This window comes from Carcharodon carcharias, chromosome 1 (assembly GCF_017639515.1).
Source record: "Carcharodon carcharias isolate sCarCar2 chromosome 1, sCarCar2.pri, whole genome shotgun sequence".
Classification (NCBI taxonomy): Eukaryota; Metazoa; Chordata; class Chondrichthyes; order Lamniformes; family Lamnidae; genus Carcharodon; species Carcharodon carcharias.
The window spans coordinates 2512511-2531882 of NC_054467.1; the positions used below are offsets into that span (position 1 = coordinate 2512511).

Genomic DNA, 19372 nt, shown 5'->3' on the forward strand with positions numbered 1-19372 from the left:
ATTGAGGATACCCTCCATCGTGTTGTGTGACACTACCACTGTGCTAATTGGGATAGATTTCAAACAGATCCAGCAACCCAAGACTGGGCATCCATGAGGTGCTGTGGGCCATCAGCAGCAGCAGAATTGTACTCAAACACAATCTGTAACCTCATGGCCCGGCATATCCCCCACTCTACCATTACCATCAAGCCAGGGGATCAACCCTGGATCAATGAAGAGTGCAGGAGGACATACCAGGAACAGCACCAGGCATACCTAAAAATAAGGTGTCAACCTGGTGAAGCTACAACACAGGACTACTTGTGTGCCAAACAGTATAAGCAGCAAGTGATAGACGGAGCTAAGCAATTCCACAGCCAACAGATCAGATCTAAGCTCTGCAATCCTGCCACATCCAGTCATGAATGGTGGTGGACAATTAAACAACTCACTGTAGGAGGAGGCTTCAGAAGTATCCATATCCTTAATGATGGGGGAGCCCAGCACAGCAGTGCAAAAGATAAGGCTGAAGCATTCACAACAATCTTCAGCCAGAAGTGTCGAGTGGATGATCCATCTCAGCCTCCTCTGGAGTTCCCCAGCATCACAGATGCCAGTCTTCAGCCAATTCTATTCACTCCATGTGATATCAAGAAACGGCTGAAAGCATTGGATGCTGCAAAGGCTCTGGGCCCTGACAATATTCCAGCAATAGTACTGAAGAATTGTGCTCCAGAACTTGCTGTGCCCCTAGCCAAGCTGTTCCAGTACAGCTACAACACTGGCATCTACCCGGCTATGTAGAAAATTGCCCAGGTATGTCCTGTACACAAAAAACAGGTCAAATCCAACCCGACCAATTACCGCCCATCAGTCTACTCTCGATCATCAGTAAAGTGATGGACGCAGTCATCAACACTGCTATCAAGCGTCACTTGTTTAGCAATAACCTGCTCACTGATACCCAGTTTGGGTTCCGCCGGTGTCACTCAGCTCTTGACCTCATTACAGCCGTGGTTCAAAAATGGACAAAAGAGCTGAACTCCAGAGGTGAGGTGAGAATGACAGCCCTTGGCATCAAGGCAGCATTTGACCGAGTGTGGCATCAAGGAGCCCTAGCAAAACTGGAGTCAATGGGAATCAGGGAGAAAACTCTCCACTGGTTGGAGTAAAATCTAGTGCAAAGGAAGATGGTTGTGGTTGCTGGAGATCAATCATCTCAGTTCCAGGACATCACTGCAGGAGTTCCTCAGGGTAGTGTCCTAGGCCCAACCATCTTCTGTGGCTTCATCAATGACCTTCCTTCCATCATAAGTTCAGAAGTGGGAACGATGATTGCACAATATTCAGCACCATTCATGACTCCTCAGATATTGAAGCAGTCCATGTCCAAATGCAGCAAGACCTGGACAATATCCAGGCTTGGGCTGAAAAATGGCAAGTAACATTCACACCACACAAGTGCCAGGCAATGACCAACTCCAACAAAAGAGAATCTAACCATCATCCTTTGACATTCAATGGCATTACCATTGGTGAATCCCCCCACTATCAACATCCTGGGGGTTACCATTGACCAGAAACTGAACTGGACTAGCCATGTAAATACTGTGGCTACAAGAGCAGGTCAGAGGCTGGGAATCCTGTGGTGAGTAACTCACCTCCTGACTCCCCAAAACCTGTCCACCATCTCCAAGGCACAAGTCAGGAGTGTGATGGACTCTCCACTTGTCTGGATGAGTGCAACTCCAACAACACTCAAGAAACTTGACACCATCCAGGACAAAACAGCCTACTTGATTTGCACCCCATCCACAAACATTCACTCCCTCCACCACTGATGCACAGTAACAGCAGTGTGTGTACCATCTACAAGATGCATTGCAGGAACTCACCAAGGCTCCTTCAACAGCACCTTCCAAACCCACAACCACTACCATCTAGAAGGACAAGAGCAGCAGATAGATGGGAACACCACCACCTGGAAGTTCCCCTCCAAGTCACTCACCATCCTGACTGGGAAATATATCGGCCGTTCCTTCACTGACGCTGGGTCAAAATCCTGGAACTCCCTCCCTAACAGCACTGTGGGTGTACCTACACCACATGGACTGCAGCGGTTCAAGATGGCATCTCACCATCACCTTCTCAAGGGCAACTAGGGATGGGCAATAAATGCTGACCCAGCCAGCGAAGCCCACATCCTGTGAATGAATTTTAAAAATGCAAATGAAAAAAAATGGCACTGAAGACCTATTTGGAGACAGTGGGGGAATTCAATACTACCAAAGATGACTCATATAATTACAAGTGAATGTTATATATTTAGCTGAAAATGAACAAAATAGGAGATGCAAATAAAGTAAATGTTATCCTCACCATGATGGGGTCAGATGCTTTTGAGGTGGTGTCTAACCAATGTTGCCTGTGAGACCCCAGCACTACGGAATATGCTGAAATGAATGAAATTCTGGACTCAGTTATGGCGCGACCAGGAATTAAATTACACAGAGAGCTGCATTCGTGAAAGGAAGCAGTTGCCAAACTGTGGCAGATTACATTCTCGAACTAAAGAGACTCTCTCATCACTGTGGGTATGGAGCAAACTTAGAAATCAACCTAAGAGACATTTTGTAAGAGGCCTAATGAGCAATAAAATCCAGATCAAGCTCTTGAGCAAAGGCAATAAGCTAACATGGAAGGAGATCATGATAAAGCCACAGCCATGGAAATGGCAGAAAGAGATAGTTGCAAATTGCAAGGGGATTCTTCTCCTGAACCGGCATTACAAGGCTGAAGTCAAGATAAAGGACAAAAATCGCCTCAGTTCACCTGCTGCTAAAAGCCACGACCAGACCTTTGTTACCTCTAGGTTTGGCTATTCCAATACGCTCTGGCTGGTCTCCCACATTCTACCCTTCATAAACTTGAGGTCATCCAAACATCTGCTGACCACGTCCTAACTCGCACCAAGTCCCATTCACCCACCACCCCTGTGCTCGCTGGCCAACACTGGTTCGTGGTTAATCACCGCCTTGATGTTAAAACACTCATCCTTTTTTTTTCACATTCTTCCATGGCCTTCTCGTTCCCTCCCTATCTCTGTAACCTCCTCCTGCCCAAAGGCTCAGCCAAGTGTTGGGCCTGAGTTCCAATAACATTCAGTCATTTAAAATGCAAACAACAAAATGCATCAGTCATGAACAGCTCATCCATTGTTACAGGCTGATAATTAATCATTTAATATCCTGCACAATCCCAACTCTCAGGTGACAAAGAATCCATGTAATCAACCTTATTCAGAACATTTATTAATGATAATTAATAACTTGCATTTATATATTGTAATGTAACTAGCAGGGGAGATAAGGACGAATCAGTGGATGTAGTATTCCTGGATTTTCAGAAGGCATTTGATAAAGTGCCACAAAAGAGGTTGCTATGCAAGGTTAGGGCTCATGTGATTTGAGGTTACATATTAATATGGATATGGTTAAAGAACAGAAAACAGAGAGCAGGAACAATTGGAGCATTTTCATGATGGCAATGTGTAACCAGTGGAGTGTCGCAGGGATCAGCATTTGGAATAACTTTGATGAGAAGATCGAGTGTAATGTATTCAAGTTTGCTGACAGTACAAAGCTAGGTTGGAAAGAAGCTGTGAGTAGGACACAAAGACACTGCAAAAGGATATAGAACTATTATGTGACTTGGCAAGAAGGGAGCGTAATGTGGGGAAGTGTGAATTTATCCACTTTGGTAGTAAGAATGGAGAGCGGATTTTTTTTAAAGAAGTTGAGAGACGAGTGAACGTTGGTATTCAGAGGGATTTAAGCGTCCTTATAACCGCTCAACGAGATTACAGGCCCCATTAACATACTGATGTTAAAGCAAAACAATTTTAAAGGAGGGCTTGATGTACAGTTTTGGCACCCTTACTGAAGGAAGGATATATTTTCTTTGGAGGAAGCGCAATGAAGGATCACTAGGCCAATTCCTGGGATGAGAGGACTTTCCTATTAGGAGACATTGAGTAGAACGGGGCTCTATGCTGTAACTTAGAAAAATGGGAAGTGATCCCTTAGAAAGCTTAACAGAGTAGTACTAAGAGCATGTTTCCCTAGTTAGAGAGTCTCAGGATAAGGGGTTGGCTATTTAGGACTGAGACGAGGAGCAAATTCTTCACTCAGAAGGTTGTGAATCTTGGAAATTTTGGACATCAGAGAGCTGTGGATGCTCATTGGATGAATGTATTTGAGCCAGAGGTCCTTAGATTTTTTGGGGGCACTAAGACTAATCAAGAGGTACGGGAAGATGGAGTCGAAGTAGAAGATCAGTCTTGATCTTATTGAATAATAGAGAAGGCAAAAGGAGTCGTATAGCCCACTCTTGCCCCTGGGAACTTCAAAGGAATGTTAAAATATGACATCGGCCCACAAGGAGATATTAGAACATTTGACTCAGAAAATGATTGTAAAGCTGAGTGATAATCATGACTACCCTATCAATAAACATATACAATTCCATCGGCGATCACCTAAGATATAAGAAACAAAATTGGCAAGTTATAAAGCTTTCCTTTCAGATATGAAAAATTCACACTGTGACGGGTTTCCTTTGAATTAAGTCAAAAAGTCACTTATTTCTTTATTGTGCCTTGAGCAGGGGAGGAAGACCACGCTTGCCAGCAGTTAGATAGGATAGTTTTCAATCACACAACTGCTCAAATATTCATGTTGCATTTCTGGTTTAAACAGGTAAAAGCCAGTCTAACGCATCTAGTGCTTTCTCCTCTCCTCCCTCGCTCTGTGCGAAAAAAAATATATATATATTTATCCATCAAAGCCAAAAAGCAAAACAGCTAAATTAAATGGCTACCCAAACACTCTACCCAACAGATCGATTTATTCAGGGATCAGCAACCTTAGTAACAAGAAGGGCAATTTCTAAAATTTACTGAAAATTGCATTATCTCAAGAGGCACAACATGTTATTCAAATGCCAATAATAACAATAATAGTTAAATATATGAATGCATTTTGTTCTATAAAATTTTATTGCATGTATTTGCAATAAGATACAATAAAGACTATCTATTTGTTGTATTACCATTTTTATTATTAATACCAACAGTATTGTTTTTAAATCAAAAAATAAATAAAATCAAAGATATTACGGTGGGTAAAAAAATGTAAAACAAAATGAGATGAATGCTGCAAACAGGAGATGAGCAGAGTCACGAGAACGGATGAGGAACTTCAGTTACATTGACTGGAGAAGCCGGGACTGTTCTCCTTGGGGAGGAGAAGGCTGAGAGGAGATTTGATAGAGGTGTTCAAAACCATGAGGGGTCTGGACAGAGTAGATAGGGAGAAACTGTTCCCATTGTTGTAAGGATCAAGAACCAGAGGGGGCACAGATTTAAGGTGAATGGCAAAGAAACAAAGGCGACATTAGCAAAAACATTTTGACACAGCGAATGGTTAGGATCTGGAACGCCCTTCCTGAGCATGTGGAGGAGGCAGATTCAATTGAGGCTTTCAAAAGAGAATTGGATAAATATTCTAAGAGAAAAAATTTGCAGGGTTACAGGGAAAGACGGGAGAAGCGAGACTAGGTGAATTGTTCTTGCAGATAGCTGGCACAGACATGATGGGCTGAATGGCCTCCTTCTGCACTGTAACCATTCTACAATTCCATAACTAACGTGGATGCATAAACATGAAAAAAAGTAACTTTTATTTTCCTGTGATTTCTGCTGTTGGGTTCCTGTGGTGGTTGTTTGATGTCTGGACATAACTGGACAGTCGGGAGCTGGACGCAGCCTTTCTGAGCAGCGTGCAGTTCCGGAGCCTCAGGTTGCTGACACCCGGCCCAGCTCAGCAGAACAGACCGTCAAACACCTGTGCAATGGCTCTCAGGGTTACCAATACTCCAGGCTGCCCTGGAGTCTCTAAAGCATCGCAGCGAGCAAAAATCCAGGAGAAAAACCAATGGGGCATTAAATAAAAAATAGTCTTGATTTGAAAAAATAATTATTTGAATGTTTTTGTTTATTTGTTAGAAAAAAAGAATCTAGTCAGAGTGGGTCAGCGAGCAAAGATCTGTTGGGTGAATGGGACTCAGATTTAGGATGCAGACAGCAGAGTTTTGGATAAGCTCGAGGAGTCAGTCTGCCTAAGAGTGAACTGGAATAGACAAGTCCAAATGTAACAAAGGCAAGGCCAAGAGTTTCAGTCAGAGATGAGTGTAGGCAGGGTGGAGATAGGTGATGTTATGGAGGTAAAACCTTGGTACCGTTTACTCTTGGTAAAACCACCTACCAGCAACAAAATGTTTAACCTGATTTAAGTCATATATTCAAGATTAATGTGAGAATTAACTCAATAGAGAGGAAACTTAACAAAGTTTTTACAGCTCAGAAACAGGCCATTTAGCCCAGTTGGTCCACAATGGTGTTTCTGCTCCACATCAGCCTCCTCCCAAGCTACTTCATCTCCCCTATCAATCTCCTCCTCCTCCAAGTACCAGGCTCTAAGAGGGCGTTGGCGACCATGGACTCCATTGGATTGGTCCACGATTCCACTTGGTAAAGTACTGCAGTGGTTGCTGTTGCCTCCTGCAGTGTGGCTGACCAGAAACTCTCCTGCTCTTACCGCCTATTTCTCCAGCATACTTCTCTTGCCATTAGTGAACAGAATTTATAACACACATACACACACACACACACACACAGATACCCGCACACAGATGTACACTCAGATATGTATATACACACACATACAGATATACACACACACACACAGATACGCGCACACAGATACACACGCACAGATGTACACTCAGATATGTATATATACACACACACAGATACACACACACACACACAGATACGTGCACACAGATACACACGCACAGATGTACACTCAGATATGTATATATACACACACACACAGATATACACACACACACACACACACACACACACACAGATACGCACGCACACACAGGTTTTTACACACACACACAGATATACACACGCACAGATATACATGCACACATACAGATATACACGAATACATATAGATATACACAAGCACACACACACAGATATACACATACCAGATAGACACACGCATACATACATAGAAAAAAACACACATACATACACAGAAAAACATACGCACACATACACAGATATACACACACACACAATTGCACAAACAGGTACACATGTAGGTACATACACACACCCCACCCACAACCCAAAGATCACATTAAGTTCATAATTAAAACAGAAAACTACGAAAATATTTTGCTTAACTCAAGTTTTAATGAAAACCTGATGAGACAGAACAGGCCAATTAATTCATGCTTCGGGCATTCGAATTACGATGGCTGTAATGAAACACTATGCAAATACATTAATGCAGTTGGATTGTCGGAGATCTCAAGGTGGGCTAATATTTATAACCAGAACTTTGTCAGAATCACAAATGGACAAAGCAGACAGCAGGAACTAAGCTGACAGCCAAGCAGCAAGTAAAAAGAAAAAAAAAATGAAAATCTGAACAAGACAAAACAAGAAAATTAAAACTGATTTAACAAGGCCAAAGATTATTTTAGTGGGAGTGATGACTAACAGAGTCTGCCTAGCTGGTGCTGAGCTGTTTAACATTCCTCCAGTGCTAACTGGGATTTCCAGGTCTGTACATTTTTTCACCTGACCTTTATATTTAAAGGGCTCTCGGACAGACTCTTAAGGCAGGATTTTTCAGTCAGTCTGTGGGGGCATTAAAATTAAAGGTGCTATTTAATGAAAGTTGTTGTTGATGATTCTTTGCATAAAGAAACCGCTGAAGTTCTGAGGCGTAGAAGCACTGATATTATCTTCTTTAAAGGAGTAAGTCTCCATCAAAAGGTCCAGTCAGAGATGATTGGGCAAAGCATTTTTTTAGTTGGGGAAGAAGGAAGAGAGTCATTTTAACTACAATCATGATACAAACCGGCCTTAACAAATGAGAAAGTGCCCCTTTAAGTAACAAAGTTTACTGCTTTGAGAATCATTAGCATTGACGCTTGATGTTCAAAATCAGGCCAATTATTAGGAAAACACAGACTATTTTCTCATGCATTCTTCTGGTGGATGTGACAGGCCCCATTTATCCTGGCTGGGCTCCTGAGCTCTCGCTCTAGTTTTTTTGATCTTTCCGGAAACAGTAACAGATACTCTGACCTTTCACTTCCAAAACCCACCAGGCTCACAGGGTAGGAACAAGGAATCGCACTTTCTACACCCACAAACCGTGCTGAGATGCAAAAAGGAAACTCCGTCATTCTGCAGGAAGAATAACAAGTGTTCACAACTCACTGACTGGACATTCACACCGGAGGGAGGGCAAGAACACAACATTCCAGGACAATGGTCACAATGCCAATAAAACTAGTCACCATTTTAAACATTTTATTTGCTCCCTAACTTTAATAGAAGTTCTCACTCATGTTCTTTATAAATAACCTGTGTTCGTAAAGGGCCTTTCATATACAAGGCTCAAGTCACAGTGTTACTAACAGGGAGAATGATGAGCCAGCGAAAGGGATTTAAGAAGCACACAATTACAAAAGGCTGCAGGAACAGAGAGACCGGAGAGTGTACACAAGACATGTTGACAAGGTTGTAAAAAGAACAGGTCCTGGGCTTCATTAATAGCAAGATTGGGCTGGAACTTTATCCAGTGCCAGGGGTCCCTGCCCTTCCCAGCTAAAAGTTATGGCGGGGGGGGGGGAGGAAGGGAGCCTGCCCATGACCCAGACAGCTGCCCCTTAGCGTCTTAGCGCTGGGAGCAGCGTTAATTGCTTTAAAGCAAGACTTCCGCCCCTTTCTCAGGAGGAAGCTCCTGCCCCCTCAGGGTGTTGCCAGCCAATTGGACTGGCCAGCAGCTCTGTAGTCCCAGCAGTGCTAGCTGGGAGTGGTAGCCACTGCTGGGATTACAGGCAGTGCTAGCTGGGAATGGTAGCCACTGCTGGGAATACAGGCAGTTCTGCTGGAGTTACAGGCAGCTCTAGGCAGGAGTGGTAGCCACTGCTGGGGTTACAGGCAGTTCTGCTGGGGTTACAGGCAGCACTAGCTGGGAATGGTAGCCACTGCTGGGGTTACAGGCAGTTCTGCTGGGGTTACAGGCAGCACTAGGCAGGAGTGGTAGCCACTGCTGGGGTTACAGGCAGTTCTGCTGGGGTTACAGGCAGTTCTGCTGGGGTTAGGCCTCAGCTGGAGCGTTGTGTCCAATTCTGGGCTTCCCAATTGAGGAAAGATGTCAAGGGTGCAGAGGAGATTTACCAAGGGTGAGGGGCTTCAGTTAATGTGGAGAGACTGGAGATTGTTCTCCTTAGAGCAGAGAAGGTTAAGTAAAGTGAGATTTAATAGAGGTGTTCAAAATCATGAGGTTTTGACAGAGTAAATATGGAGAAACTGTTTTCACTGGCAGAGGGGTCAGTAACCAGAGGAGACAAATATAAAATAACTGGGTGAAAGAACCTGTGAGGGAGAGGGACCGACATGTTTTAATGAAGTGAGTTATGATAAGCTGGAAAGTGCTGCCTGAAAGAGCGGTGGAAGGAGGTTCAATAATAACTTTCAACAGCAATTTGGATAAATACTTGAAGGGGAAGTTTGTTGGGTTACAGGGGAAAAAAAGCAGGGAGAACGGGTGTAATCGGATTGCTCTTTCAAAGAGCCAGCACAGGCACAATGGGCCGAATGGCCTCCTTGCACTCTGATTGGAGGCTTGTGTGATTGACTGGAATTTGGGGAGAATTTTAAAAGGAGGGTAAAGGCAGAAAGGATTGGAGGCAGGTTTGCTGAAAGAACACAGGGTTTCGTTGGCAGTATGTGGGCAGGTGTCGGCGGTGTATGAAGAACAGGAGGCCCGAGTCGGGAGATTGAAGATCAATAGGATGGTTAGGAAATGTCCAGAGGAGGCTGCAGTCACAGGACAGAGCAGATCCATGGATGGATTCGAAGACTAGGGAATGGGCTTTCACTTTACGGTTCTGGTGGACAAGAACCCAGGATAGGTTCGGAGCTAGGGATAGACAGCAGCCAGTAAGAGACACCAAACACAATCGAGTGTGTAGTCTTCAGGCTGACTGACCCACTTGTTTCAGAGTAAAGGGCCAATAAACATTTTAAATGGCCATCCATCTTAAAAAGAGGCCTCATTAAAGTAGCAAGTTCTTCACTGGAAATAGGTTACAAGTTGGAGATTATTTGTCAAAATCACATTCTACCCTCCATAAACTTGAGGTCATCCAAATCTCTGCAGCCTGTCTCTTAACTTGTAAGAAGTCCCATTCCCCTGTCACCCCTCTGCTCGCTGACCTACATTGACTCCCAGTAAAGCAACGCCTTGATTTTAAAATTCTCATCCTTGTTTTCAAATCTCTCCATGACCTCATTGCCTCCCTACCTCTGTAATCTTTTCCAGCCCCCTGCCGAGATCTCTGCAGTCGTCCAATTCTGGCCTCTTGAGCATCCACAATTTTAATCGCTCCCCCACTGGTGGCTGTGCCTTCAGCTGCCCACACTCGAAGGTCTGGAATGCCCTCCCGAAACCTTTCTGCCTCTCTCTTTCTCCCTTTCAGACACTCCTTCAGACCTACCTCTTTGACCAAGCTTTTGGCTATCTGCCCTAATATCTCCTCATGTGGCTCAGCGTTATGCTTTGTAATGCTCTTGTGAAGCACCAAGAACATTTTATTACATTAAAGGTGCTATATAAATATAAGTTGTTGTTGGTGTCATCTGTCTAATGTACATTAAATTAGAATAATTCAAAAAAGCAATTTCAATATTTCATAAGGTGAGAGGTTAATGCATTGTGTACAAAGATGCTAATGGAATAATATCTACTCATGTTGTAAACATCTGATCTGGTCATAAAACATTTATAAGAAGTAAAAACCATAATAAAAGGTTCAGGTAGTGGCAATTATTGTAACTGGCTTCTGTATCAGTTTACAAAGGGAGGACAATGCTCAGGGATGTATGTGGTTTTAGGGTAAATCACAAATATTACAATGTTTCAGACACAGATGACTAATGAGAAAATGAAATTTAATAACTTATCTTAAAAAAAGGTTTCAATATTTATATCCTTCCTGGTTTTCTAAAGTACACTTGCTTGGATTTCATAGAATTTACAGCACAAAAACAGGCCATTTGGCCCAACTGCTCTGTGCTATGTTTATGCTTCACACGAGCCTCCTCCCATTCTCCTCTTCATCTCCCCCTATCGACACATCCTTCTCTTCCTTTCTGTCTTATGTGTTTATCCAGCTTCTCCTTAAAAGTATCTATACTACTCACCTCAACCACTCCCTGTGGTGGCGAGTTCCACATTCTCGCCACTCACTCTCCTGAATTCCTGATCGGATTTATTAGTGGCTACCTTGTATTTATAGACCCTAGTTTTGGTCTCACCCACAAGTGGAAGCAGCTTCTCCACATTTACCCTATCAAGATCTTTCATAATTTTAAAGACCTCTGTGAGGTCGCTCCCTTGTTTCCCTTTGCTGGTGAGGAGAGTCACAGCCTGTTCAGTCTTCTCTGATAGTTATAAACTCTCAGTTCTGGTATCACTTTTGTGAGTCTTTTTTGGACCAATTCCAGGCCCCAATAACCTCAGAGATAAAAACAAAAAAACTGCGGATGCTGGAAATCCAAAACAAAAACAAAAACAGAATTACCTGGAAAAACTCAGCAGGTCTGGCAGCATCGGCGGAGGAGAAAAGAGTTGACGTTTCGAGTCCTCATGACCCTTCGACAGAAAGTTCTGTCGAAGGGTCATGAGGACTCGAAACGTCAACTCTTTTATCCTCCGCCGATGCTGCCAGACCTGCTGAGTTTTTCCAGGTAATTCTGTTTTTGTTTTTGTCCCCAATAACCTCGTTTATAAAATGGAGACTAAAACATTCTGGTTCTCAACAAGAATTAATGAAGGCAGAGAATAAAGACGACGCTTTGGTGACAAAAAGCGCAGACCCAGAGCCCCTAATTATTCCAGAGGTTAGTGCAAACTGTCACCAACAATTGAAAATTGATAGGTGGGGAAGCAGCTGGTCCATTGGGCCTGTATCTGTTCACCATGATGGACAGAGCATTATCACCAAACAATTCCCTCCCTCCCCTTCTGAAAATGCCACCAGCCCAACACCGAATCCAATTCTAATCTTACACAGTTTAACCTCATGTCTCCTCTAGCTCCCCAAAGCCGTTAAGTGACATGATCTATCTAAAGGCATGACAACCAGCCCTTTCATTATTTTGTATTGAAAGGCGCTTGAACTGAAGGCAGGTGAAGTTGGGCAGGCAGAGGCAGATGGAATAATCCTGTCGGACTACAGGGATTGAGTGGGGTTGACTGTTGTACCCATTGCTCCCAGAGGCCCTCTTACCCTTACCGCTCACACTGCCAGACACAGAGAGAGAGTTTGGAGCTGAAGAGTACAGGAAGGAATCTAACTAACGGGGTACACCACAAGAGGCTGCACTCCAGGAAATTCTCGGCCAATAATTTGTGTGTGAGGTTGGAAACTATTATTTTGCATAACAGAAAGCAACCAGAGTTAACTGTGAAAAGTTCAAAAGGGCCCTAACCGATGTTAACAGCACAGGAGGTTGGGAGACATCAGACTGTGCTAACAAACAAGTTACACACTCTCAATAATATAACGCAACCCTCACTCTGTTTATCGAACAATGAGGTTGAACTGCAGCAGACTTTGTTCATAGCAAAAATGAGGAGAGATATTTTTACACAACAAATTGCTGTGATCTGGAATGCGCTGCCTGAAAGGGCGGTGGAAGCAAATTCAACAGTAACTTTCAAAAGGGAACTAAGTGAATAATTTGAAAAGGAAAAGGGTTGCAGAACTATGCGGTACGGTAGGGGAGTGGGACTAATTAGCTAGCTCTTTCAAAGAGATGACAAAGGGTATGATGGGCTGAATGGCCTCCTTCTGTGCTGCTGGATTCTATGAACAATGAATTTTGTAACACAAAACTATTTGGGAATGATCACTCACCATCTCAGCCTGTTTTTATGCTGCATCAGTGACTATGCTGGTATTTAATGAAATGTAACAGTTTTGACGATTGCAATCTCACCAGGCAGTGCATCAATTTAACCTCAAATAATACTAACAAGGCCTTACTGCTGGAATGCATACCAAGTCAGCATCCTATGAACTCAAAAATATTGTTAGCACTATACTATCAACAGGAGTACGCTGCTACAAAGGCTGAGAGCACCCAACTGAAGCATGAATCAATAAGGCTCGACAGTCATGGATGATAACTGAGAAGCATTTCATATACATTGCCCAAAATCAACAGCCAAGTTTGAGGAACGTATACAAGCAGAAATATTTTTATGTTATAATTATTGTGATAATTACTTAAATGTTAAAGTACAAGATGATCAAGGCATAGGATTACCTTGAAGCTCACTAAATTAGGTTGATATTGAAGAATGTCGCTTACCATCTCAAATTGAATAAGGAACTATCGCTAGGGTCTTCAAAAGCAAAAGACTAGCAGCCCACTCAAAGGAATTTTCTATTGCAACTGGATTAGATTATAGCCCAACACACGTGAAATGTGTCCAAACAATCTCTGCGTTAAAATGTTCAAGTCACCTTTTCGTATTTTACAACAATGATATAGCAGGATTTCTAAATTTTTATACACCACCCTTAATTTGTTACACTGATGGGTTATCAGCTGAAACACCAACTAAGCTCTAAATTTCTCTCACCTCATCCCACTTCTTGCTTTTTATTAACAGGGTAATAGTGTGCTTATTGTAGCAGCACATCTGGTGAGACACACTCACAAGGCTTGGAGCAAATACGTGATGCTTTTTCAGTGTCAGGCTTGGGAAATCTCCAGGTGGCAGTCCAATCATAAAACAATCAACATTTAAAAAGAAAGTTCAGTATTGCAAATAATTCCCTTCAAATATAGCCGGAAGGATGTGCTGTTTCCCTCGAATACTTCATGATCAGACCCCTCTAGGAATCTTAGTCTAAGGGAGTCCTTCAAACAATTTAGCAGCACATTAATTAGGCAGCCATTAATCCAAGTGATGTACATTCTCATACCTTTGTTATTGTAGACATCCAGATAGTTGGGAGCTGAAAAGATGGTAATTAGTGAAGGGAAGCCTGTTGTTTGGCTCTTTCTGTACATTCGATACCTGTGAATGTCAGTAAATCACGGTTAGATGAAAAGGTGAGCATTCCTTTACCTTTTCTTACAGTCTATTAGTCAAAGTCTACCAGCATTATTAAAAATTTGCCATTCACCTGCCTTTTTGTTGTTGATTGATTCCCTTTTTGGACCTGCAATGAGCAATGGTTAGTTCAGTCTGGATGACTAAGGAAAATTAAGCACGTGGATTGTCATTTAGATCAAATGGAGCCTGGGTATTTAGATTGAGAAGAGCCCTCAAGACTGCACACGTCATCTTAGCACACCCATAAATAAAGATGTTACAATTCTTTCACAACTTTGTAATTTAGCTTGAAAGTCTCCAGGGGTTTTGCCTCCAATGCCTTCTGAGGGCATTGTCAATAATTCTCAACATGAAGAAATTTCTAATAACAGGGCTAATGTTGCCCTTTACCAGTCTGAACCTGTGTCGTGACCTTACTGTCACATATTAGTTTGGAGCAGCGGTTAGGGTTCGTAAGTTCCCAGTGGAGGATCCAAAAGCACACGTAGTCATTGTGTGAGTTTCTAGAATGCATTGCTGGTGGGTGTGTTGGGTTCTGCTCTCTGTATCCCTCCAAGAGGGAGCAGGAGCAGTTCCTGCACATCATAAAGCAGGTCAGTGGCTTTGTAAGGAAAAACAGGAGCTCCTGGACCTGAGGGGATCGGAGAAGAATACACCCTTTATTGGGCTGGGGTTTAACTTTTGTCAGGCAGCATCTGTGGAAAGGGGAGCAGAGCTAACGTTTCAGGCCTGTGACCTTTTATCAGAACTGAAACGTTAACTCTGTTTCTCTCTTCACAGTTGCTGCTAGACCTGCTGAGTGTTTCCAGCATTTTCTATTTATATTTCACTTTAATCTTCCAGAGAGAGTCTGGATATATTTGAGAAACAATTAGATGATACAGTGCGGTGGACTTTAGGCTCGTTCAGCATTGGATGAATTTAAATTAATTCAAGAGCCTGGCTCATCGTTATCTTGAGTTCGTTGCTGCTACACCCATCATTTAAATCACTGCACTGGAATCCATCACTAAGGAACCTAACGTTTATTGATTGATCGAATAAATAAACTTAAATTGATCACCAGGGCGCCCGGCATTAATTCCATTGCACAGAATTTAACTACTCAATTAAAACAGTAACAAGAATACATTTCTGATGTAAAAACAAACACCTACCCAGCATCCTGTGCCTCATGAGCTCGGATTACTGATAATAAATTATTGTGTTGTAGGAATTCACAAACAGCGGGATAACTGGAAATAAAACAGGTCAAAACTGGTTAAAGCTGTGTGAGTGGCATTTTAAACAAGATTTCTCACTATCACAAAATGCATAAATACATGTGTGGGGAACTGGATAAACACAAGGGAGATAGGAATAGGAGGTTGTGCTGAGTGGTGGGAAGGAGCTCGTGTGGAGCATAAACTGCAACATGGACCAGATGGGCGGAATGGCCTGATTCAGCACTGTAACATTCTGTGAAACTCTATGTGAGTGTAGCTCAGCGTCTAATAGCTACAATTTATAAAACTTTGGATTTAAAATCTCATTTTTGGCTCACTGGAAGACATCAGCTCATGGTAGAGGTCAGGTTTGTCCTTTGGGATCCCCCTTTACATGTTTTATAAGGAGGAAGGTGAGGATATTCGAACTCGCACAGACTCCCGTTCACCCATCACCTTCTGGCTCCCTGTCTGGCCACACCGCGATTTTAAGATTCTCCATCTTTGTTTCCAAATCTCTCCAAGGCCTTACTTCCTGCCTGCCTCTCAACTCCTCCAGCCCCACAGGATCACGGTGTTCCTCCAAATCTGACCTCTTGAACATCCCCAATTTTAAGCACTTCACCACCTAGGTCTAAGCTCTGGAAAGGGCAATCCCATCAGTCCCACCGCCTGCTCTATCCCCATAGTCCCTGCAAGTTTGTTTCCCACAAGCGCCCATCCAACTTCCTTCTGAAATCATTCACCATCTCTGATTCCACCGCCCCCCTCCTCGCGGGCAGTGAGTTCCAAGTCATTACCACTCTGCACGAAAAAAGTTCTTCCTCATATCCCCCGGAAGCTCTTTCACTGGAAGAGGTGAGCAGAAACAAAAAGCTCAGCTGGCTGAGAAGAGGGCCGAGAGAAATCAGAGGCCAGTGAGTCACGCACCTTCTCAAACCCCACTGTCTCCCTCTGCAGTGAATGCAGCAGAGACGACCACTGTCTCCCTCTGCAGTGAATGCAGCAGAGACGACCACTGTCTCCCTCTGCAGTGAATGCAGCAGAGACGACCACTGTCTCCCTCTGCAGTGAATGCAGCAGAGACGACCACTGTCTCCCTCTGCAGTGAATGCAGCAGAGACGACCAGGCCAGAGTGGAGCTCCTGAGCCACACCAGGCGATGCCTAACACAGAGTTGACCACCACAGCGCAGACCATCATCTTGAGATGCAGCCTGCCCCCTTACGGGGGACTTGAACTCACAACATTCTAACTCAGAGTGAGAGTGCTCCCCGCTGAGCTCAGGATATTTGGTAGGATATTGTGCATATTTTCTAACCAGTATCTATAGCATTATTGCTGCCTGTGATGCCAAAAAGACCAATGTTATTCCCTTCTTTCAAATAGCAGGAGAGGATAATGGGCAGCCCACACATGTGACCTGTCACGGAGTCTACTTATTAAATCAGGCCTGTCAGAAAAAAGAGCAATCATAAATTTAAAATCAATCTATTGTATCACATCTGTACAGATGGCCAATTTTCTCCAATAAAAAGTTAATCTTAGCAACTCAGTGGAAATTAATGTAAACTGGTCACATTGTATTTACACTCTCCTGCCACTGGGGGTGCTGCATTGCCACAGAAGGGCAAACTGCAATGTGAGAAGGTTTATACAGGCTTATTATGATCTGGAATGCAAAGCCTTAATAATAGCTGCTGGAAGCATATTCTACAGCTAGTTTCTAAAGGGGACTGGATAAATATTTGGAAAGGAATTATTTGCAGTGCTATGGGAAAAAGAAGAGGGGAGTGGGTCTAACTGGATAGATCTTTCAAAGAGCCAGCAATGTAAAGATGGACTGAATGGCCTAACTAGTTTGTCCGATTCTATATTCCACCGTAGATGTAGAATAGAAATTTATAATAGAATATAAAAACATAACAGAGTATATAACTTTAAAATGGGGCCGAAATAAGCCTCCATTTCCTGGTCTAATTATTCACCATCCCTTATTTTCCCATAACATGGTCCGATTCCCCATGTGGGAGAATGAACAGTTCAAATAATTTAAACATTGCACCTGTGCTTCCCCGTGGTAATTAACTCTTCCCAAAATCTAACCTACAACAAATATGGAAGAATAGAAATGGAACTAAATCACAATTATTTTGCTTCTTGTACCTGACTTTTCCAATCTGTATTTTTCTACACCATGTACTGTAGTCTACATTTCTAAGGATGCGTGCTCAATTAACTGATTCTTGTGGTAATAAAGTAGGAATTTAATTTCCCTAGCCTCTTGCCTCTTCCTCGCTCTGCACAAAAATTATCTTAGACAGCCAGAGGAAATCTTCCCACTATTTTTCAAGTACAAACACAGGCACAATGGGCTGAATGGCCTCCTGCTCTTTATCATTATAAATGTGAAACTTTGGAGTGGAAGAAGGAAGCAGATTTGTTTTTAAAATATCTACAATGAAACCAAAAGCTGAAGGACAGGAACATTTTAAAGGGGCCCAGTTCCCTTTAGAAAGTACCTATAGAATATGCTTCCACCACCTATTATTTAGGCTTTGCATTCCAGATCATAATAAGCCTGTATCACGTAATCAATCACTTCACAAAATAAATTGTTTATGGTCTGAGCTCGTATCTCGAGATACAATCTTAGCTGGGTGTCCCCTTCCAACACCAGCCAGGAATGTGCCTTCTGGAGGATTTCCTGGTGCTTGCAAATTGCTGCCTGTTGTTGGTGATAATATCTAGTGAAAGCAGAATTTAGCTTTCTACACTGGCGTAGGCCGAGAAGGTTACACCCATCCACGAGACCATGGCTGCAGTTACAATCATCCTCATTTTCGAGTAGAACAATTTAGACATTCAAAAGATGTGGACTGGATGCTGGGATGTGGCTGACGACCGCTTCCAGGGATTCAGGATTTGGGGCTTATCTCTCTAAAATGGGGAAGCCCCAATACCCTAAAGATAGCCTAGCGTGGTCTGTGTGCCATCATGTAATCAGTATTAACCTGTGGCAGGCCAGACTCACACCAATCCTTTAAAATGTTCCGGTCCTTCACAGCTGTTGGTTTCATTGTAGATATTTTAAAAACAAATCTGCTTCCTTTTTCCACTCCAAAGTTTCACATTCATAATGATAAAGAGCAGGAGGCCATTCAGCTTATTGTGCCTGTGTTTGCTCTTTGAAAGGGCTATCCAATTAATCCCACTAACCCCCCTGCTCTTTGCCTAGAGCCCTGAACTGCTTCCACCACCCTTTCAGGCACCACATTCCAGATCACAACAACTCACTGCATTTTTTTAAAATTTTCCTCATTTCACCAATGGTTTGTTTGCCAATTGCCTTAAATCTGTGTCCTCTGGCTTTTTTTAAGCTGTTCATGGGATGTTGGTGTCACTGGCTAGGCCAGCATTTATTGCCCATCCCTAATTGTCCTTGAGAAGGTGGTGGTGAGCTGCCTTCTTGAACCGCTGCAGTCCATGTGGTGTAGGTACACCCACAGTGCTGTTAGGGAGGGAGTTCCAGGATTTTGACGCAGAGACAGTGAAGGAACGGTGATATATTTCCAAGTCAGTGAGTGACTTGGAGGGGAACTTGCAGGTGGTGGTGTTCCCATCTGTCTGCTCCCCTTATCCTTCTAGATGGTAGTGGTGATGGGTTTGGAAGGTGCTGTCTAAGGAGCCTTGGTGAGTTCCTGCAGTGCATCTTGTAGATGGTTCACACTGCTGCTACTCTTCTTCTACTGGATCAATGTCCCTTTACTTACTCTAACAAAATGCTTCAAAGTTTTGAACATCTCTGCTAAATCTCCCCTTTTCTGTTCTAAAGAGAACAATCCCAGTCTGAAGAATTCTCTAGTCTATCCACACCACTGGATCCCCTCA

General features: G+C 43.1%; 1 protein-coding gene across 2 annotated transcripts in view; it reads right to left on the minus strand.

Annotated features, from left to right (window-relative positions):
- Positions 1 to 19372, minus strand: part of LOC121277620 (serine/threonine-protein phosphatase 2B catalytic subunit alpha isoform) — a 356398-nt gene that overhangs the window by 51001 nt on the left and 286025 nt on the right. For both annotated transcript variants that reach the window (XM_041187189.1, XM_041187182.1), the window contains exons 7-8: positions 15434 to 15511; positions 14143 to 14237 (exon numbers count right to left, since the gene is read on the minus strand). In XM_041187189.1, the coding sequence (XP_041043123.1) occupies positions 14143 to 14237; positions 15434 to 15511 (173 nt within the window). The remainder of the gene's footprint in view (positions 1 to 14142; positions 14238 to 15433; positions 15512 to 19372) is intronic.